Genomic DNA, 17,201 nt, shown 5'->3' on the forward strand with positions numbered 1-17,201 from the left:
CATCTCTGTACCTGGAACCAGCTGAGGTCACTGCCCTGGGCACCTGCAGGGCAGGGAGGTGACCCCTGCACAGGGCAAACCCTACAAGCCAGCACTGGTCAGTGCTTTATTCAGTGAGCACCAGGAGGGCAGGGAAGCCTGGGCAGCTCACTCACTTCACCCCCCTGAGCACCTGGATGGGAACCAGAGGCTGTTATTGGCAGATGAGCTACCTGATGACAACTGACAAGAGAAATTCATCTTCATTACTCACAATCCTTACACAGCCCGAGCTAGAGAACCCCCTGCAAGGATCCCACCACTGAGAGCTCATCCCAGCCCTCAGCTCTGATTTCCCTATGAGCAGACCTCTTTTCCAGCTAGGAGAGCCTTGCATCAACTGACACACCTGTCCCTGGGTCCTTGCAGCCACCAGAGCCTGGGCAGGATCCACACTCCCACTGGATCTAACATTGCTTAAAACCTTGGTGACATCGATTAATGAGGAGGAGAGACCTGTGCAGGGCCACCTGCAATGCCCTTGATGGAAACCCTTGAAAAGGGAGTTAATTCCGGACTCTGGCCGCGCTCGGCTCAGAGGGGATGCAAGCTCTGCCACCTCCCAAGCAGCTCTGGAAACAAACAAGTTGACAAATGAGGCTGCCTCTTAATGAAGCTGCAGCCAAAGTCAATACTCGGCCCTTCTATCAGGGCACAGATCAAAGATGGTCTCAAGGGCAAACGACCTGGCAGGGGTGGGACAGCTGTCACTCACAGGAGGGAAGGATGGCTCAAAATGGAAAGGAACAGCCTCAGAAGCAGAAGGAGACAAGGGCAACTTGCAGAAGCAGAAAGGAAAAGGATTTAGAAGAGGAGGCAGACAGAAGGTGGGGGAAGCCTTTATACCTGGCCTGGAGTGCTCTGTCTGCAGAATCCTGGTATTCTCTCTGTCTCCACCATCACTGCACATCCACAGCTACATCCTCACAAACCTGTATTTCAGCTATTCCTCTGCAGAAGTTTTCCTCCTCCTCCCACCCAGCTGACAACAGACTGAGGTGGGGAAGGATTAAGTTCCCTCCATCTGTTTACAAGTATCTTGAGGGGTTTAAAACTTCACCTCCAAGTCAGATACACTTGGGGTGATTTTCTGGGGGCAGGGATGGGCAAAAAGGAAGGAAAACAGCGCAACAGATAAGGAGACCCTTCCCACAACAGCAGATCAGCTCCCCAGTATCTACAGCTGTTTGCAGCTTGGAGGAAGGATATTCTCACCAGGCAGGTGAGCCCTGCAGCTGCTTTAGATCCATCAATGTCCACTGCACCCTCCAAGCCACCACTTCAGGCTGTCCCCTGTCCCAGAGAGCAGCCTCACTACAGGGAGTGGCTGGGACAGGAGCCCTTTGGTGGATGGTGTGAGCTGGGACTCACTGGGACAGGCCACCCCTGATCCCAGCCTGGCTTGGACAAACCCCTGGATGCAATTCAATACCCCAACTCTGGCTGGCTGGGAGCAGGCTTCTGAGGTTGTTCCCTCATGTTTGGAAGGTGCCACAGCACCTGGCCCAGCAGGGACTTGACCCTCAGCTGCAGGTGAGCCCACCCAGTCATTCCCTGTCTCCAGAAAAATCCCCTGGCAGCTCGGCTCTCCTTTTGAAAGCTCCAGGATTGAACACTGGTCTGAGCTGATGGCAGCAACGACCCAGCACACTTATCTCCAGGTCAGCCTAAATATTTCATTTAGCTTCTAAAGGAGTCAATGCCTTTCTCTCTTTCTTCCTTTATTTTAAATCGTGGAATGCTACTGACTCTCATGAATATTGATGAGGATCATTAGTCACTGAACATTTCACTTCCCTTCTCTTTTCCCGTCTATATAAAAGCTTCATCTTTGTTAAAGAAGGAAAAAAACTCCATCTCAAGTTATATCTCTGGATATGCTTTAAGATTATCTCCATTAATACATTTATAGAGGGGTAAATACCCATGGGAGCAAATAAAGGCTGTAGAAGGGCACTGAGATACTGACTCTGAGACTGGTGCTGCACTGGAGGGAACTGGGAAGGTTTGTGGCCTCTCTGAAGGTTCATCGTGGCAGCCTTGGGTGCTAAATAATCCTTGCATTGGCTGCCTGGCCCGGGGGATTCCTCTCCCCCTCACACACAATCCCTGCCTATCCTGCAGGTTTTTGACCATTCCCTCTCCTTCCACCTTCATCAGCCTCAACCTGAAGGCTTCAATCACACTGAGTGAACACAGGTGGGAGGGTTTGGCCAGATACTGCAAATAATCTGGGGCAAACAAGAAAAGCAGGACTTGCAGCATTCAGCTGGATACTTCACAACCAGATTTCCCTATTTCCTTATAATAAAAAAGGATTTTTAGAAGGGTTTAAACCAAGTCAGCTCAAACACAGCTGTGTGCATTGCTGGGTGCTTGGCAGTGTCTTTCAGTCAGATCCAACACAGTCCCACTTCACTGAGGAATGGAAGCAGGATCATTCTGCTGGCCTGAAACACACAATTTCATCCCATTTTGTCATTACAGCAGTGAAACAGAGCTGCCTCACACTGCTCCTGTAAGAGAGGAGCTTCATGCTGTGGGTTGGGACTGCAGGGATGGTGTTATATGGCACACAGGGAAACCCTGGGGATGAAGCTTCCAAATGAGTTATTTAAGCCTTTTCCAAGCACTGCAAAGCCACCAGCTCCCCAGTGCCCAGAACACCAGAGGGTTTCATCTTCACACCAGTCTTAGCTCCCACCCACAGCCTGTTGGGCTGGAAGTGCTCCAGCACTCCAGTTTCTGCTCACAATTGAACAGCAGATTTCCTTGTGCTGGTTCAAGAGCCATTTCAATGGCAGGCCTGGCTGTTTGTCGATCCTGAGTGTCTCAGGGTGGGACTTACAAGGTTCCTGTGGTTTTAATTGATATTGTAAGTGACAGGAGCTTGGTGCTGCTTCATTGCTCCAGTCTGGGCATCAGCAGAAAGCACGTGTCTGCCTCCAGGAGAGGGAGGTTGGGGATCCAGAGCAGGCAGGAACATTCCTGGTGTCTCCTTGCAGCCATGTCTGTGCCCCACAAGTGCCCCCCAGAATAGCAGAAATGATGCTCTCCCTTTTTCCAGTGTTGGGTAGAGATGTGCTGTCACAATCTTGCCCCCTTTCTGACCAAAATCTGGATTGTTTTCTTGAAAGCAATGGCTTCCAGATACCTTGAGAGCTGAAGCCTTCTACACAGCCAGGCTCTCGTGTCCATGTCAGGGGGATTTACAGCATCATCAGCACCTGACTCAATGGCAGAGCCAGATCTGCCCCTCCAGGCTCTGCTCTGGTGGTCACCATGTCCTTTAGTGGTGGCCTGGCAGGGCTGGGTTATTGGTTGGACTCAGACCTTTGAGGTCTTTTTCAATCTAAACAGTTCCATGATTGTGTGTCAGCTGTGTGACTGGGGTCACTGACCACACTGCTGCCAGCAGCCTCCCTGGCAGGGTCCCTGTGAAGGACATGAGGGAGGAAAGCTAAATGACAGACCCCAGGCTGCAGCAGCAGCTCTGCAGAGAGGGGAAAACTACCAGCAGATACAGCTGCAAGGGAAACTCAGCCTGGAGCAGCGTGGAGGTGGGAAAGCCAGAGCTTCCATCTCCAGTCAGAAGCCTTGGACCTCCTGTCATTCATGTCCCCCCATCTCCTGATTAAAAATAAACTGGCCCAAAGCCCACAGCACCAAAAGATGGCCAGGCAGCTGTGGCAAGGTGAGGTCCATAACCTTATCTCTGCCTGCTTCCAGGTGCAGTTCAGAGGACAAGCTTTTACCAACAACTTGCCATGTTCCTCACGTGCACATCTCATTTCAGTGCCAGAAAGGATCTGAAGGAGCAATGGAATTCAAGGGGCTGAAATAATCTTTATCCCACCCTAGATATTGATCCATGTATATAAATAATGGAATCCCAGAATGGTTTGGTTGGGAGCGACCTTAAAACCCATCCTGTTCCATCCCCTGCCATGGGCAGGAACACTTTCCAGTATCCCAGGCTGCTCCAAGTCCTGTCCTGCTTGGCCTGGAACACTTTCAGGGATGGGGCAGCCACACCTTCTCTGGGCACCCTGTGCCAGGGTCTCAGCACCCTCACAGGGAAGAATTTCCTCCCAGTATCCCATCTAACCCTGTCCTCCTTCAGCTTTAGGCCATTTCCTCTTGTCCCTCCACTACCGGCTCTTGGGAAGAGCCTCTCCAGCCTAAGACTCCTGAAATGTTTTTAGTGGGCCTCCCAAAGCTGGGCAGTCCCTGCAAGGGAGCAGTGCACAGATTCCACAGGACCCAGGTTCTGCTGTACACACCTGCAGGCTGAACAGCGAGAGAAGCAGCTCCTGAAATGTCTGATGCTGCTACTCAGGGAGTGAGCAAGGATCGTATTCATTTATTTAAGACCACGCAGCAATAGCTTTCCACAGGGGACTCCTGCTCAAATCAATAGATAAAATGATACCCTTCAACCATTAACTGCTACAACAACACTGTTACCGTAAAGCTCCTGAGCTTTGATCAGATTTATGACCAGCAGAGTTGTTCAGCTGCTCTACAGCTGCTGTAGATGACTGGAACATCACGGATGGAGCTCTGCTCCCCCTCTCCAAAGGAGCAGAGAGCAGCAGGGAGTTGGGGAGAACAAACAGCAGGTAACACAGGAATGCATTCCCTTGGCAGCATCCTCAGGAATGTGTGTGCTGCACCAGCCAGGACTCAGCTCATGGCCACAGAGGTCAGTTTTCCAGCTCACCCAACCCAGGCACGGTTTCCCCCTGACAAAAGACACAGGCAGCTCCTACACTGGTTTTCCTCAGGTTTCACTTACATCCCTGCCTTGTTCAGCTCCCAGACACACAAAACATCACGGAAATATCAATGAGACCTCTGAGATAACAACGCATCCTTAACAACTCCTTGAGAACAGCTCTATCCACCCTCCTCTTCCTTCCCAACGCTTTTGTCAGATAAAGAACAAAAGGCTCAGTGCAGCTCACCAGAGCTGCCGGCCCTAATCAATTGCTGAGTGACAGCACTGGGTGAGGGAGCACCCCCATCACAGAGCTGGTAGAGCTGGTGGCACCTTCACTGGGAGTGACAGCAGCGTGAGCAATGCAAAGTTCCCACCCCAGCCCGAGAGGAGCCTGGAGATCAGCTGATAACAGAGCCTCCATCCCTGGAGATCAGCTGATAACAGAGCCTCCATCCCTGAAGATCAGTGTGGTGTTTGTCAGGTCCAAAGAGGGAAAAGATGAGAATTTGACTCCATGTTATCAGAAGGCTGATTTATTATTTTATGATATTATATTATATTAAAAAATGCTATACTAAAACTATACTTTAGAAAGAGAAAGGCTACATCAGAAGGCTTAACAAGAATGACTAATAAAAACCCGTGACTGACTCAGAGAGTCTGACACAGCTGGCTGCGATTGGCCATTAAGAGAAAACAATTCACATGTTTGGATAACCAATCTCCAGACCACATTCCAGAGCAGCAAACACAGGAGAAGCTGAGGCTTCTCATCTTCCCAGGAGAAGAAATCCTGGCAAAGGGATTTTTCATAAAATATGACAGTGACAGATCAGCTGATAACAGAGCCACCACCGCTGCACCCCTTTGTGCCAGGGTTCCTGCAGCTTGGAGCAAAGCTTGGCAGAAATCCCATTTCCAGGGTGCAGACTGTGCAAAGCCCAGAGGGCAAAGCTGTGGGAAGATGCTGGGGTGCTGTTGGAGCTGTTTCTGGGCTGTTGAGCTCTGCTGTGTGCACAGGAGGCTGAGCAGAGCCAACACTGTTTGAACTAAACCAAGTGACACATCACAGGTCTGCTCCCAAAGGACAGACCCTTTCCACTGTCAGGCCAGAGAACCAAGAGCAGTTTGACCTTCTACAGCAGCACTGAGGTTGTTGGCATCTGGTAGAGGAGAAAGGTCATGTTTTACAGGGATAAGAGGACTAGCTCCTATTTATCCTTGAGGCTCAGGAAGATTCATGCTCAGCCTGTGCTGCTGCAGATGTAAAAGTCACTTGCAAGATCCAGATTAAGTGTTCCCATAAATCCAAGTAATTCTGAGGCAGCAACTGCCTTGCTGGGCTGTTAATGGGTGGCACAAATATGCCACTGTGCCTCAGTGCCACGCTCTAATCAGAGGTTTTCCTGGCAGGAAGGGTTCACTGAACCCAGTTTGAACTATGGTAGGGAGCAGAAGAGGTGGTCAAGCAGAGAGACATTTGGAGCAGAGGCACAGCCAGCCTCTCTGAACAAGCCATTTTTCCCCAAAAGAGCAGAGACTCCATCCCAGAGCCCAGCTGGTTTCTCTCCAGGCAGTAACATGGAGCCTGCCAGAGACAGGAGCTGCAAATCAGACCAATGTAGAAAGGATGGGAGAAAAACATATTGTGAGTCCTTCTGTTCTCCACTGGAGAAATGAAAGGGTGTGGTGGGATGGATGACGAGGGGTGGGACATCAGAGGGATGCGGAGCTGCTGGAGTGAGTACAGAGAGGCCCCAGAGCTGCAACAGGGCTGGAGCCCCTCTGCTCTGGAGCCAGGCTGGGAGAGCTGGGGGTGCTCACCTGGAGAGGAGAAGGCTCCAGGGAGAGCTCAGAGCCCCTGCCAGGGCCTGAAGGGGCTCCAGGAGAGCTGGAGAAGGACTGGGGACAAGGATGGAGGGACAGGACACAGGGAATGGCTGCCAGTGCCAGAGGGCAGGGCTGGATGGGATATTGGGAATTGGGAATTGTTCCCTGTGAGGCTCTGCAGGCCCTGGCACAGGGTGCCCAGAGCAGCTGTGGCTGCCCCTGGATCCCTGGCAGTGCCCAAGGCCAGGCTGGGCAGGACTTGGGGAAACCAAGGACAGTGGGAGGTGTCCCTGCCCCCAGCAGGGGTGGAATGAGACGAGCATTAAGTCCCTTACAAGATAAACCATTCCATGATTCTGTGATTATGTGACTGAACTGGTCACACATCTCCCCAGAGCCCTACAGGCAGCAATGCTCTGTGCCCACCACATTATGCAGGATTTCAGTATTTGTGACACGCTTTAAAACTTTAACCCAGCCTGGTGTTTAGATCCATCTCCTTTCCTCTTTGTCCTCCTTGGTGTTGTGTTTCCCTACCTCAGCACTGCTGCCCAGCTCCCCAGAGAGCCCAGCTCTGCCCCGCAGCAGCGCTGCTGCAGAAGGAGCTGCAGCCCTCTCTCCTGCAGGAGCTGCAGATTGCCTCAGAGAAGCTATTAAGAAGCAGTCAAATAGAGCAACCTTTCATTGACAAGACACTCGGCCCTTTAAACGATTCCAAATAGTGTTTTCTTTTTATTGCTTTCTGCAGTTTAACAGCCTTGATTTCAAGTTACTTTGGCTTATGATAAACTCCAGATCTATAACACCTCTATTCTCTCCCTCTTTGGTCTCTCTTGCCTGCTTCTTCTTTGTGTTTTTATTAAAAAAGATCCAGGAAAACAGATAGCAGATTAAAAGGGAAACAAATTGAAATGGGTCAAATGTATCTTGCTTAGATGACAGCCACCCCATTAGATACTTTTAAACAGGACAAATAATCCGTTTGGAAGCATAAGTGGGCTTTTACATTTATTCTAAATTACAAACCAAATGATTGCAGCCTCAAATGGAAGCACTGGCTAATTGCACTAATATCTCACTAATTCCAGCACCAAGGAATGGGGGAAAAAACCGAACAATTTTCACCATTTTACCAATTATTCAATTTAGGCCAAGGTACATTATGCAAACCCTGGGTTGAGCTTCCTCTCCATTTTGTGATCTATGACAAGGACTGGAATTCCAGTTATTAATAATGGAGGAGCTATAATTATTCTAAGGATGGCTATGAGATAATTACAAGCCATAAACCCAGCTTTCATATACACACACAATTCTCACAATTCTCTCCCCATTTCTGGCAGTACCAAAACCTTGCTGCAGACTGGAGACACCCTGAAGCTCAGGACAAACCCCCCACACACAGCTGCTCGCAGGTCATGATGTGAAGCCAGAGCTGGGAACATGAGCAGCTGCCCAGCTCTGCAGGCAGGCAGGGGCTGGTCAGAACCAACCTTCCAGAGGTTGGAATTGGGTGATCCTGGAGGTTCCTTCCAACCCAAACACTGTATGACTCCATGGTTCTGTGATCCCTAGAAGCTGGAGTCTTTGAGGGCTGCATGGATGCAGGAATCACCCCAAACAGAGCAGGCTGGTGGCCCTCCTTGCATTTAGGCCACCATTGTCCCTGTCTCTCTGGGCCCACTCACCGCTGTCCCATATCTGACGTACGTGGATGAATTCCATCTTTGCCCCTTCCCCCAACAACTTGCTTTTGGAGCAAAGTCAGAGGAGGCCATGAACTCGACAAGAGGATGGGAGCACCTTCCTGGAGAAGATTGGGTTGTGTGGAGATCTTACAGTATCTGAAGGAGCCACAGGGAAGCTGGAGAGGGACTCAGTCAGGAACTGTAGTGACAGGATAAGGGGGAATGGGTACAAATAGAAATTTAGACCAGATATCAGGAAGAAATCTTTCACTGTGAGGGTGGAGAGATACTGGCACAGGTTGTCCAGGGAGGCTGTGGATGCCCTATCCCCAGATGTGTCCAAGGCCAGGTTGGATAAAAGCACCCAAGTCTAGTGGGAAGTCTCCCTGAACATGGCAGGGGAAAGTTGGGACCAGATGATTTTTAAGGTCCCTTCCAACCCTTAACATTTTGGATTCTATGAACAAAAGAACAGAGCTGTCCATTAGTCCCTTCCATTAGTGCCTTCAAATAAGATCCCAAACCTTCAGAAGAGAAGAGTCAAGGTGAGATTGCAGGTCAGACTGAAAAACTTTCAAAGCCTCACTCCTTACCCTCCCAAAACTGAAGATTGTCTTATGCTGCCCAACAGCCCCACATGGCTTTTAAAGAAAAGTTGTGCCCCCAGGATCTGGGCTGCCCTTCCCTGAGCTGATTTCTGCAGCCCTGACCCAGCAGAGGTGACCTGCCAAACTCTCCCTCTGGCACAGAAGGCAGAGCACTCGTTGCTATGTGGAGCTGCAGCTCTGCAGCACAGGCTGCTGGTTCTGCTGTGCTTTGTGTGGTGAATGGAGACACCTTGAATGCACAATCCACAAACGGAGAGCGGCTGCTGCCGGAGATAACTGCGGCACAGCCTCCTCCTGGCACAGCAGGCAGTGTTTGCATCCCTCTGAAGAGGAGGGTTTGTCCTTCCCTCAGCACAGATCATTAACCACTCACTGCTCCAGGAGGAAGATGCTGCACCAAATCCTTCTGTCCCTTTCCCCGCTCCATGCTGGTCACAGGGATGGAGCCCACCCCTCATACTCCAGGAGCTGTGTCCACCCCATGGAGATGCCACCTGTGAGGGCACAAGAGCCAGTGAAGGGGAGGTCAGAGGAGGGCAGGGAGCTGCCCTGCCCCGCTGCCCTGCGTGGGGGGATATTGTTGTAGGCACCTTCCAGCAGCTGGTGGCTGGTGGGAACAGGTGGTGGAGGTGAAGGCTGACACCTCTCAGTGCTTAATCGTTCCCGTTAGTAGCTTTATGAATGGCAGCCAAAAAGTGCCATAATTGCTGCAGTGACGCTTGCTAATGACTCGAGTTAGATCTGGCAAGTAGTCAAAGGCAGGAGACAAGAAGTAAAATTGCAGGAGCTAGCAATTCCTGCCTTGGACTACTGCAGAGGAGAGTGGAGCAAGCCCATCTTGGGACCTGCAAGTATGGACAGGGAAGGACCAAGCATGATGGGTGAGCAGAGAGAGATATTCCAGCACACCCTTTGCCTGCCCCTGGGGATGGAACTGCATAAGAAAGGAGAAGTGGGAGTAGAAGAACAAGCCCAGATTTTTGAGCCCAAATAGCTCAAAATCCTTTTTCTTGGGGGACAAAGGTAGCCCACCTCCTAGAAAACATCTTTCCACTCCAAAATCACCTTGAATCAGGGCAGCACAAGCCCTGGGAGAAGCAGGGTAACTCAGCTCCCAGCATCACCTGCAGCCCCAGCAGCACCTCCCTTGCACTGCAGGTGCCTTGGGACATCCAGGCCACCCGCCGTGGCTCCCACTGCTCCACCCTGGTGGCCATGGGAGAGCTGTTCCCAAGGAGCAATCCAGCCCCTCCTGAGCTAACAGCACGCTCCTCCTGATTATGTATCTGTTTCTGAATGTTAACAAACAGTTGGCAGCAGCTGATTGAGTGGGTTATTAGCAGAATGAAGACAGATGGTGGAGGATTAACTCCAAAGCGTCTTTATTGTGCGGCCGTCATTGCAGACAGCTCTCCCTCTCCCTCTGTCTGCAACTGTCACCAGCTCCATTCCACCCCACAGCTCCCAGTGCACACCAGAGCGTGGGCCCAGCACGAGACGAGCCCATCATTAATCACATGAGCGCAGAGCAGCCACGCTGGAGCTGTGCCTCGCTGCTCCCCAGCCAAATTCCACCCCCAAATCCAGACTTTTCCTGCTGAGGGCTTTACAAAGCGAGAAGTGGTCGCACCTGATACAGCACAGCAGGGCAAAGACAGTGCCCAAACTGCGTCTGCTGTGCCCATCACGTGGTGTCTGACAGCTGGGAGAGGCTCCAGCATTGCACCTGGGCCTGTCTGATCACTCCACAGAGACTGAGATGAGGAGCTGATGGAGCTGACGTGGGCAGAGGCACATCCATGGACACTGATCTTGGCTCCTCATCCTGGGGCTCAGCTCAGCTGGAAGAGCCACATCTGCAGCCAGCTGTGCTAATGGACATCATCCCTTGCCAGGTGGTCAACAAAGAGCACAATGCCACCAAAGGCCCTTGCTGGGCACCTCTGACCCAGATCTATTTCATCCCTCTGGGAGAGGTTGCCAAACTGATCTGTGAGCATCCAGACTGGATCTTCTCTGTGAGGACAGCCAAAAGCACCACAGAATCACAGAATATCCTGAGCTGGAGGGACCCACCAGGATCATCCAGTCCCACTCCCTGCCCAGATCCCCCAACAATCCCACCCTGGGCATCCCTGGCAGCGCTGTCCAAACCCTCCTGGAGCTCTGGAGTCGTGCCCATTCCCTGGGCAGCCTGGGCACTGCCAGCACCCTCTGGGGGCAGAAGCTCTTCCTGAAATCCAACCTAAGAAATGATTTCCCATCAGAAAATGATTCTTCCACACTGTCAAGGCTTCCAACTCCTCTTGTGCTTATCTCCCTCCAAGCCATTGTAGATGTCTCCAGTAAATGACAGGAAGGTTCTAATGGTCCCTGCAATTTCCTCTGGGATGGAGAGCCCTCACCTCATACTATCCCACTGCCCCACTGCCTTCCTGTGCTTTCAGTTCCCTCAGCTCCCTTGTAATTATTAATAGAGCTGCTCTTCAGCCTCTTTTTAAAGGGAGAAAAAGCTCTCACTTGGCACAAACACAAAGGGGGAGCTGCTCTGTCTCCTCACCCTGGCAAGGGAACTGGCCCAAAGAGTCTGGCTTAGGCACCTTGTGCAGGAAATTCCTGTAGATGACCAGACACTGACCCCACCCCAGCTCACACACCATACAGTGTGGATCTGTACTGCAATCCACCAAAACCCTGGGAAGCTGGATGTCTGAAATTGTCATCTGTAACTGCTTCTAATGAAAACACAAGTCCTAGGTGGTCTTTGTAGCCATGGAAATCCCCCTGACTTTTGTTTTTTGGCAGATTTTACCTTTAAACATAATGGCCCTGCAGCCTGCAGGGGCCAGAAACTGGCTGCATGTCAGGCAGGAACACTTTGTTCCCTTTCCCTCACAAAAGCTTTACTTTTGGCCTTTCATGTTCCTTTGTTCTCTCCACACAAAGCCATGCTCAGCCTGAAAAGGGGGCTCACTTTGGCTGACGCAGGCTCTGAATCCATCAGGGGACAGAGCAATCCCAAAGGATTGGCAGGATGCCCAGGGTCCTGCCAGCTTTCCAAAACCCTGTGAGCATCCCCAGGGTCTGGGCACAGCCACAGACAGCCTGTCCAAGAGGCTGGAGGGACAGGAAGGTACCGAGAGGGAGGCTGCACCTTCTCACAACACTCGTGTCCCTTGGGGCAGCCCCTTCCCATTAAAAACATCCTCTAATCAATGTTTAAAGAGCGTGTGGTAATTAACAAGCATGAGGTGAAGCCTTGTGAAGTACTTTCCCCATGTTATCAGCTCAGTATCAGGGCTCCTGGGAACGTGAAGGAACCTTTGATCTTCTAACTGATATTTGAACCATAAACTTGCCTCTATGAGAGTTTTACTCATGGAAACAAGCTCACCTTTTACTCTCATGGAAAAGGCTTCCTGCAGGAGCAGACACCCCCATGGCTAACTGCTGGTAAAACTCCATCCCATGCAGGGAAAAAGAATCATGCAATAGTTTGGGTTAGAAGGGACCTTTCAGGGTCACCCAACCCCAGCAGTGAGCAGGGACACCTTCCTCTAGAGCAGGTTACTCAGAGCCCCATCAAGCCTGACCTTGGATGTTTCCAGAAAAAGAAGCGTAGCATGGCAAGAGATCACACCCTTTGTCTGAATTATTTCCAATCAGAATCCCTACAAAGGGTTAAATCCACATTTGGGCCAAGTTTCCAATTCCCAGAGTGACCTCACAGAAGCCAAACTCCCTGTGACACATCCTGGAGACCCTCTCATCTCACAGGGCTCTGGGCTTCCTTCTCTCATCCAACATTAATCAGAGGGGGCTGCACCAGGGCTGGCTCCAGGAAAAGAAACTACCAGAAGCAAGGATGGCAGTTCTTCTGAACATAAATAGTTTTTGTTTAGTTATTATGCTTCATAATTATTTATGATATTTCTATGGATTAATCAATGCTCATAAAGTACTTGGGGAATGACTGGAATATAAAATAGGGAGATTTTAGCAGAAGTTGGAAGAGCAATGTAACGGTGACTCTGCAAGGTTCAGAGGCACTGGAAACTGGGATTCTGGAAGTGGCATGGGGACCACTGCCACCCAACTAGAACAAGAAGAGTAGATGAAGCAATTGCTGCAAGAGCTTCCTGTGGGACAAATCCTTTCTGTAGGAAAAGACAGTGGGCTTTGGATGTATGGAACTACAAAGCTCCTGCTCTTCTCTTGCAGCTTCACACAGGGGGCTCCCCACATGCCCTCTAAGATGTTCCAGAGATCAAAGGAGAAGCAGGATTTTCTCCTAGGTGGGAACAAGAGCCCAGCACACTCTCAGAGGTGAAGCCCCTCACAATGAGATTGCTAAAGAGGAAGAAGAAGAGAAGGTGAGGGAACTGCTCACCTTCAGTCATCCTGCGGTACTTCTCCTTGTACATGAACCCCAGTACTAGGCAGCATCCTCTTCCTGGGAGCCCCAGTTCTGCAAGAGAAGAGAGCGTGGGGTTAGACTGGGCTGGGGACAGGAGCAGGCACCAGGGGCTGCTGCAGGGAACAAATCCTGCTGGGGACACCCTTCAGGAAAAGCACCAGGAAGGTGGGCACCAACTGAAGTCTTTGGTCAGCCTCACAGAGCTGATTTTGGCTGGGCCCCAAGACAGTGTATCTAAAGACAGGAGGGTCAGCATCCCCTCCTGTGCCTGTCCTTAAGCTCTCCTCTACTCCAAGTGAGGGAATGAGCTGCATCTTCTTCCACAGCAGCTTGTTGCAACAACAGGACTCTTTCATCCCTTTCTCCCTTAGTGGGCAGCAAAGTGAAACGGGAAATGGGCCTCAGTAGGGAAGATAATTCTGGCCTGAGGAATCCTGCTCTTTAGAAGCAAGCAAGTGACCCTATGAGCAGGAGAGTGCCAGAGTCTGAGGAGGCACAGGCCTTTGATGCCTTGATTTGTTAATGGGGCTTTTTGACTCTTGGTAACAAACAGAGAGATCTGAGCGTGGGTTTTTCCAGAAGTAGGCTGCAAGCACAGGCGCTCTCCCCGTGTGCATCTCAGAGAGGCAGAGAGCTCTCGTTCTTCAAACAAATTCTCCTGTGTCACAGTGCAGAAAATTAAGGTACCATGTCCCCAACGCTGCCTGCGGACCTGCAGAGCTCCTCGGGGGCTTCTGTGCTCTGCAGAGCCCCGCTGATCAAAGCCCCTTTGATGTTTACTTGATGTGGCTGCGGACTGTGCGGGGAAGTTGTGCCGCTCACTCGCTGGCAGGAGGGGAGGCAGCGGGACCGGAGGCTGGAGAGCGGAGCAGGACCTGCCTGGCCAGCTTGGCTTTCAGTGCCACGAGGCAAACCTGGGGCTGAATCGCAGATCTGGATCGTGTCCAGAGGAAGAGGGAAGTGGGATTTGATGAGGGAAGATCTCCAGATCCACGTGGGTATAGACCCAGACATAGAGAATCCCTCCCTAGCACTGCTCGCTGCCACGGCATTCCAGCAGAGTGGTTACATCCTCCTCTTGTGCACAGTATGAGGCAGAATTGGAGCCTAAACTTAGGAAAAACCAGACTTCTTTTGATGCCACACACAAGCCCAGTTAAAGCACTTTCTCTAGCATTATACAGGGCTCCACCTTGCAGGAGGCCCCTGTTCCTGAGGCTCCCATCAGGGAGGAATCAGCATCTAACCAAAACAAATCACACAGTCAATCCACTGAGGCTGATGATCAGACAAAGGCAAGTCTCTTGAAATAATCAGAGTAAGCTGAAATTTAATTGCTTCCCTAAATCTGCCTTGTCCTGGAGGGAATGCCCCAGAGAGAAACAGGCGTCTCCAGAATGTGACTCCACCTTTCACAATTGCTTTGAGGGTGCTTGTAACTCCTTCATTGGACATAAAAGGTGGTGACTAACCCAGGTGAAGATGTCTAAAGATCAGGGCAGATGACTCAACCACCAGAACTCTCAGTGGTTTCTTGAATTAGAGGGAAGGAGTAATGAGCAGCCATTGTCCAGGTCTGATGGTGGAAACCAGTTCTTCTGCTCTCCAGAACAGAGATAACGCTCCACCATGGTCTGCACAAAGTGCACAAGCACAGACACACCCAGAAAGGTGCTGGCCTGCAGGGAGTAGGATGCCTCTGACTGCAGGGACAGGCAGCTCAGGCTGCCTCCCTCAGCCCTCCCTGATAAGGAGGATCGATTAGACCTTGCTGACCTTGGGGGAGGTTCCATGCAGGATCCTGTGAGGACACACACTCCGTGTGCCTGGCGGAGCCCTGAGTCTGCCAGGAGCCCCTGGGGCTGACAGCACAGAGCCAGCACAGCAGGTGAGAGCCTTTATGTCTTTATTGATAGGAAAACAAAACCACATCGATTGCTATTGAGCCTCCAACGAGCACCAAGGTATCAAAGTAATTAAAACAACACAATTAGATTAGTGTCAGACAAGGCAGCAGAGCCCACAGTGCAGCTGAGCAAGCCAGCTCTGCTTGCTCACATGTGCACACGGGGCCTGTGAGTGGATGCTGGCTGGGTTTTCCTGGACACAGACCTGGGGTGATGGGGCCTGCCAGCCCTGCACACACCATGAGCACAAACACCACCAAGATCATGGAATGGTTTGGGTGGGAATGGGTCTTAAGGACCCTGCCATGGCAGGGACACCTCCCACTGTCCCAGGCTGCTCCAAACCCTGCCCAGCCTGGCCTTGGGCACTGCCAGGGATCCAGGGGCAGCCCCAGCTGCTCTGGGCACCCTGTGCCAGGGCCTGCCCACCCTCCCAAGGAACAATTCCCAATTCCCAATCCCCCATCCATCCCTGCCCTCTGGCAGTGGGAGCCATTCCCTGTGTCCTGTCCCTCCATGCCTTGTCCCCAGTCCCTCTCCAGCTCTCCTGGAGCCCCTTCAGGCCCTGGCAGGGGCTCTGAGCTCTCCCTGGAGCCTTCTCCTCTCCAGGTGAGCACCCCCAGCTCTCCCAGCCTGGCTCCAGCCCTGGAGCAGCTCTGGGGCCTCTCTGGACTCACCCCAGCAGCTCCAGCTCCTCCTGACGATGGTGGCCTGGAGCACCCCCGGGCCAGGGCAGTGCTGAGGGCAGCAGGAGCTGCAGCGTCCTGGGCCAGCCCCACCACCCCGGTGTCCAGCTCTCACCTTCCCCTTGCAGCGAGCAGAAAGCTCCCAAACAGGGGCTTGTGGCAGGGCTCCAGCCCCAGGCCATGGCTGTGCTGCCCACAGCTCCCAGCCCGGCTCAGGGAGGGAGGGAGGCCCAGGCTGAGCCGGATCCCAGTGAAGTTCGGGCTCCTGCCTCTCTGCAGCCTGGCTCAGCAGGCTGCTGTGGGTGCCTGCCTCCCGCCTGCCTCCCCAAGGGGTGCTATAATTAACACTTATAAACCACTTTGATATCCCATGATGAAAGGAGCTGTACAAAAGCACTGCATTATAATAATTCATACCATAAATTTGTGAGAACATGCAAAAATCTTCATAGCTAAAGGCACCTTTAAATACTTGAGAGCGCCTTTAAAAGGTAAAATACTTCAAGATGATTCTGCTGCCTTAGGATGTCTCACCATTTTGGCTTTTAGTGGCTACCTAAAGCTTCAATAGTTAAGCAGATATGCAGCATTTTAAATGTCTTGGCTTTAGGAGGGCTGCTGAGACACACCAAAACCAGAATGTTTTAACCCTTGTGTGTCCCCATCTCCCCCAAATCAATCCCATCCATTTCCTTGTGATGACAACTGAGTTTCTCAGCATGGCAAGAGTAGTTACAGCTGATCATCCCATGCACTGTGATGAAGTGGGAGCTAAGGGATCCTGGTTGCAAAACACACAGCAGAACCATGTTTTCCACTCTCTCAGAAGTAGCTGGCTTAATTCACCTCCAAACTGACAGAAGAGCCACTCACTGGGCAAAGCAGGAGCAACTTCAAACCACAAATTGCCAATGACAATGAAGCAAAAGCTGATAAAAGAAACAAGACCTTGGAGTCTTGGAGAAAGGGATCCTCAGCCTGGGAAACAGAGGGGAAAGATGCTTAGGAAGAAAGATCTCTCAGTGCTGGCCCAAACTACAGATTACTTCTGCTTGTTCCTCAGTTCTTTCATTGTATGGCATTTTTTTTCTCAATTGCAAGGCAATTCCTTCCCTCACCACTCAGGGAAGGAAATATCAGACCACCGGTGCACTAAAGGCTAAAGCTGCAAAGCTGTAATAAGGGTTTATTAACATAATCATAATATGTACTATTGTGTAGCTGTATCCCACCAGGAATGATAATAAACATTTAATAGCCCAATAATACCTGTTTAATAATTTTTCAGCTCACCCTGTCTAAT

General features: G+C 51.3%; 1 protein-coding gene across 1 annotated transcript in view; it reads right to left on the bottom strand.

Annotated features, from left to right (window-relative positions):
- KIRREL3 (kirre like nephrin family adhesion molecule 3) overlaps positions 1 to 17,201 on the bottom strand; it is a gene marked incomplete at both ends in the record, with an annotated part of 375,278 nt that overhangs the window by 122,066 nt on the left and 236,011 nt on the right. Inside the window, one exon of the mRNA XM_084221395.1 lies at positions 13,279 to 13,356. Coding sequence (XP_084077521.1) covers positions 13,279 to 13,356 — 78 coding nt within the window. The remainder of the gene's footprint in view (positions 1 to 13,278; positions 13,357 to 17,201) is intronic.

Source organism: Fringilla coelebs (assembly GCF_963513975.1).
Source record: "Fringilla coelebs genome assembly, chromosome: 25".
Lineage (NCBI taxonomy): Eukaryota > Metazoa > Chordata > Aves > Passeriformes > Fringillidae > Fringilla > Fringilla coelebs.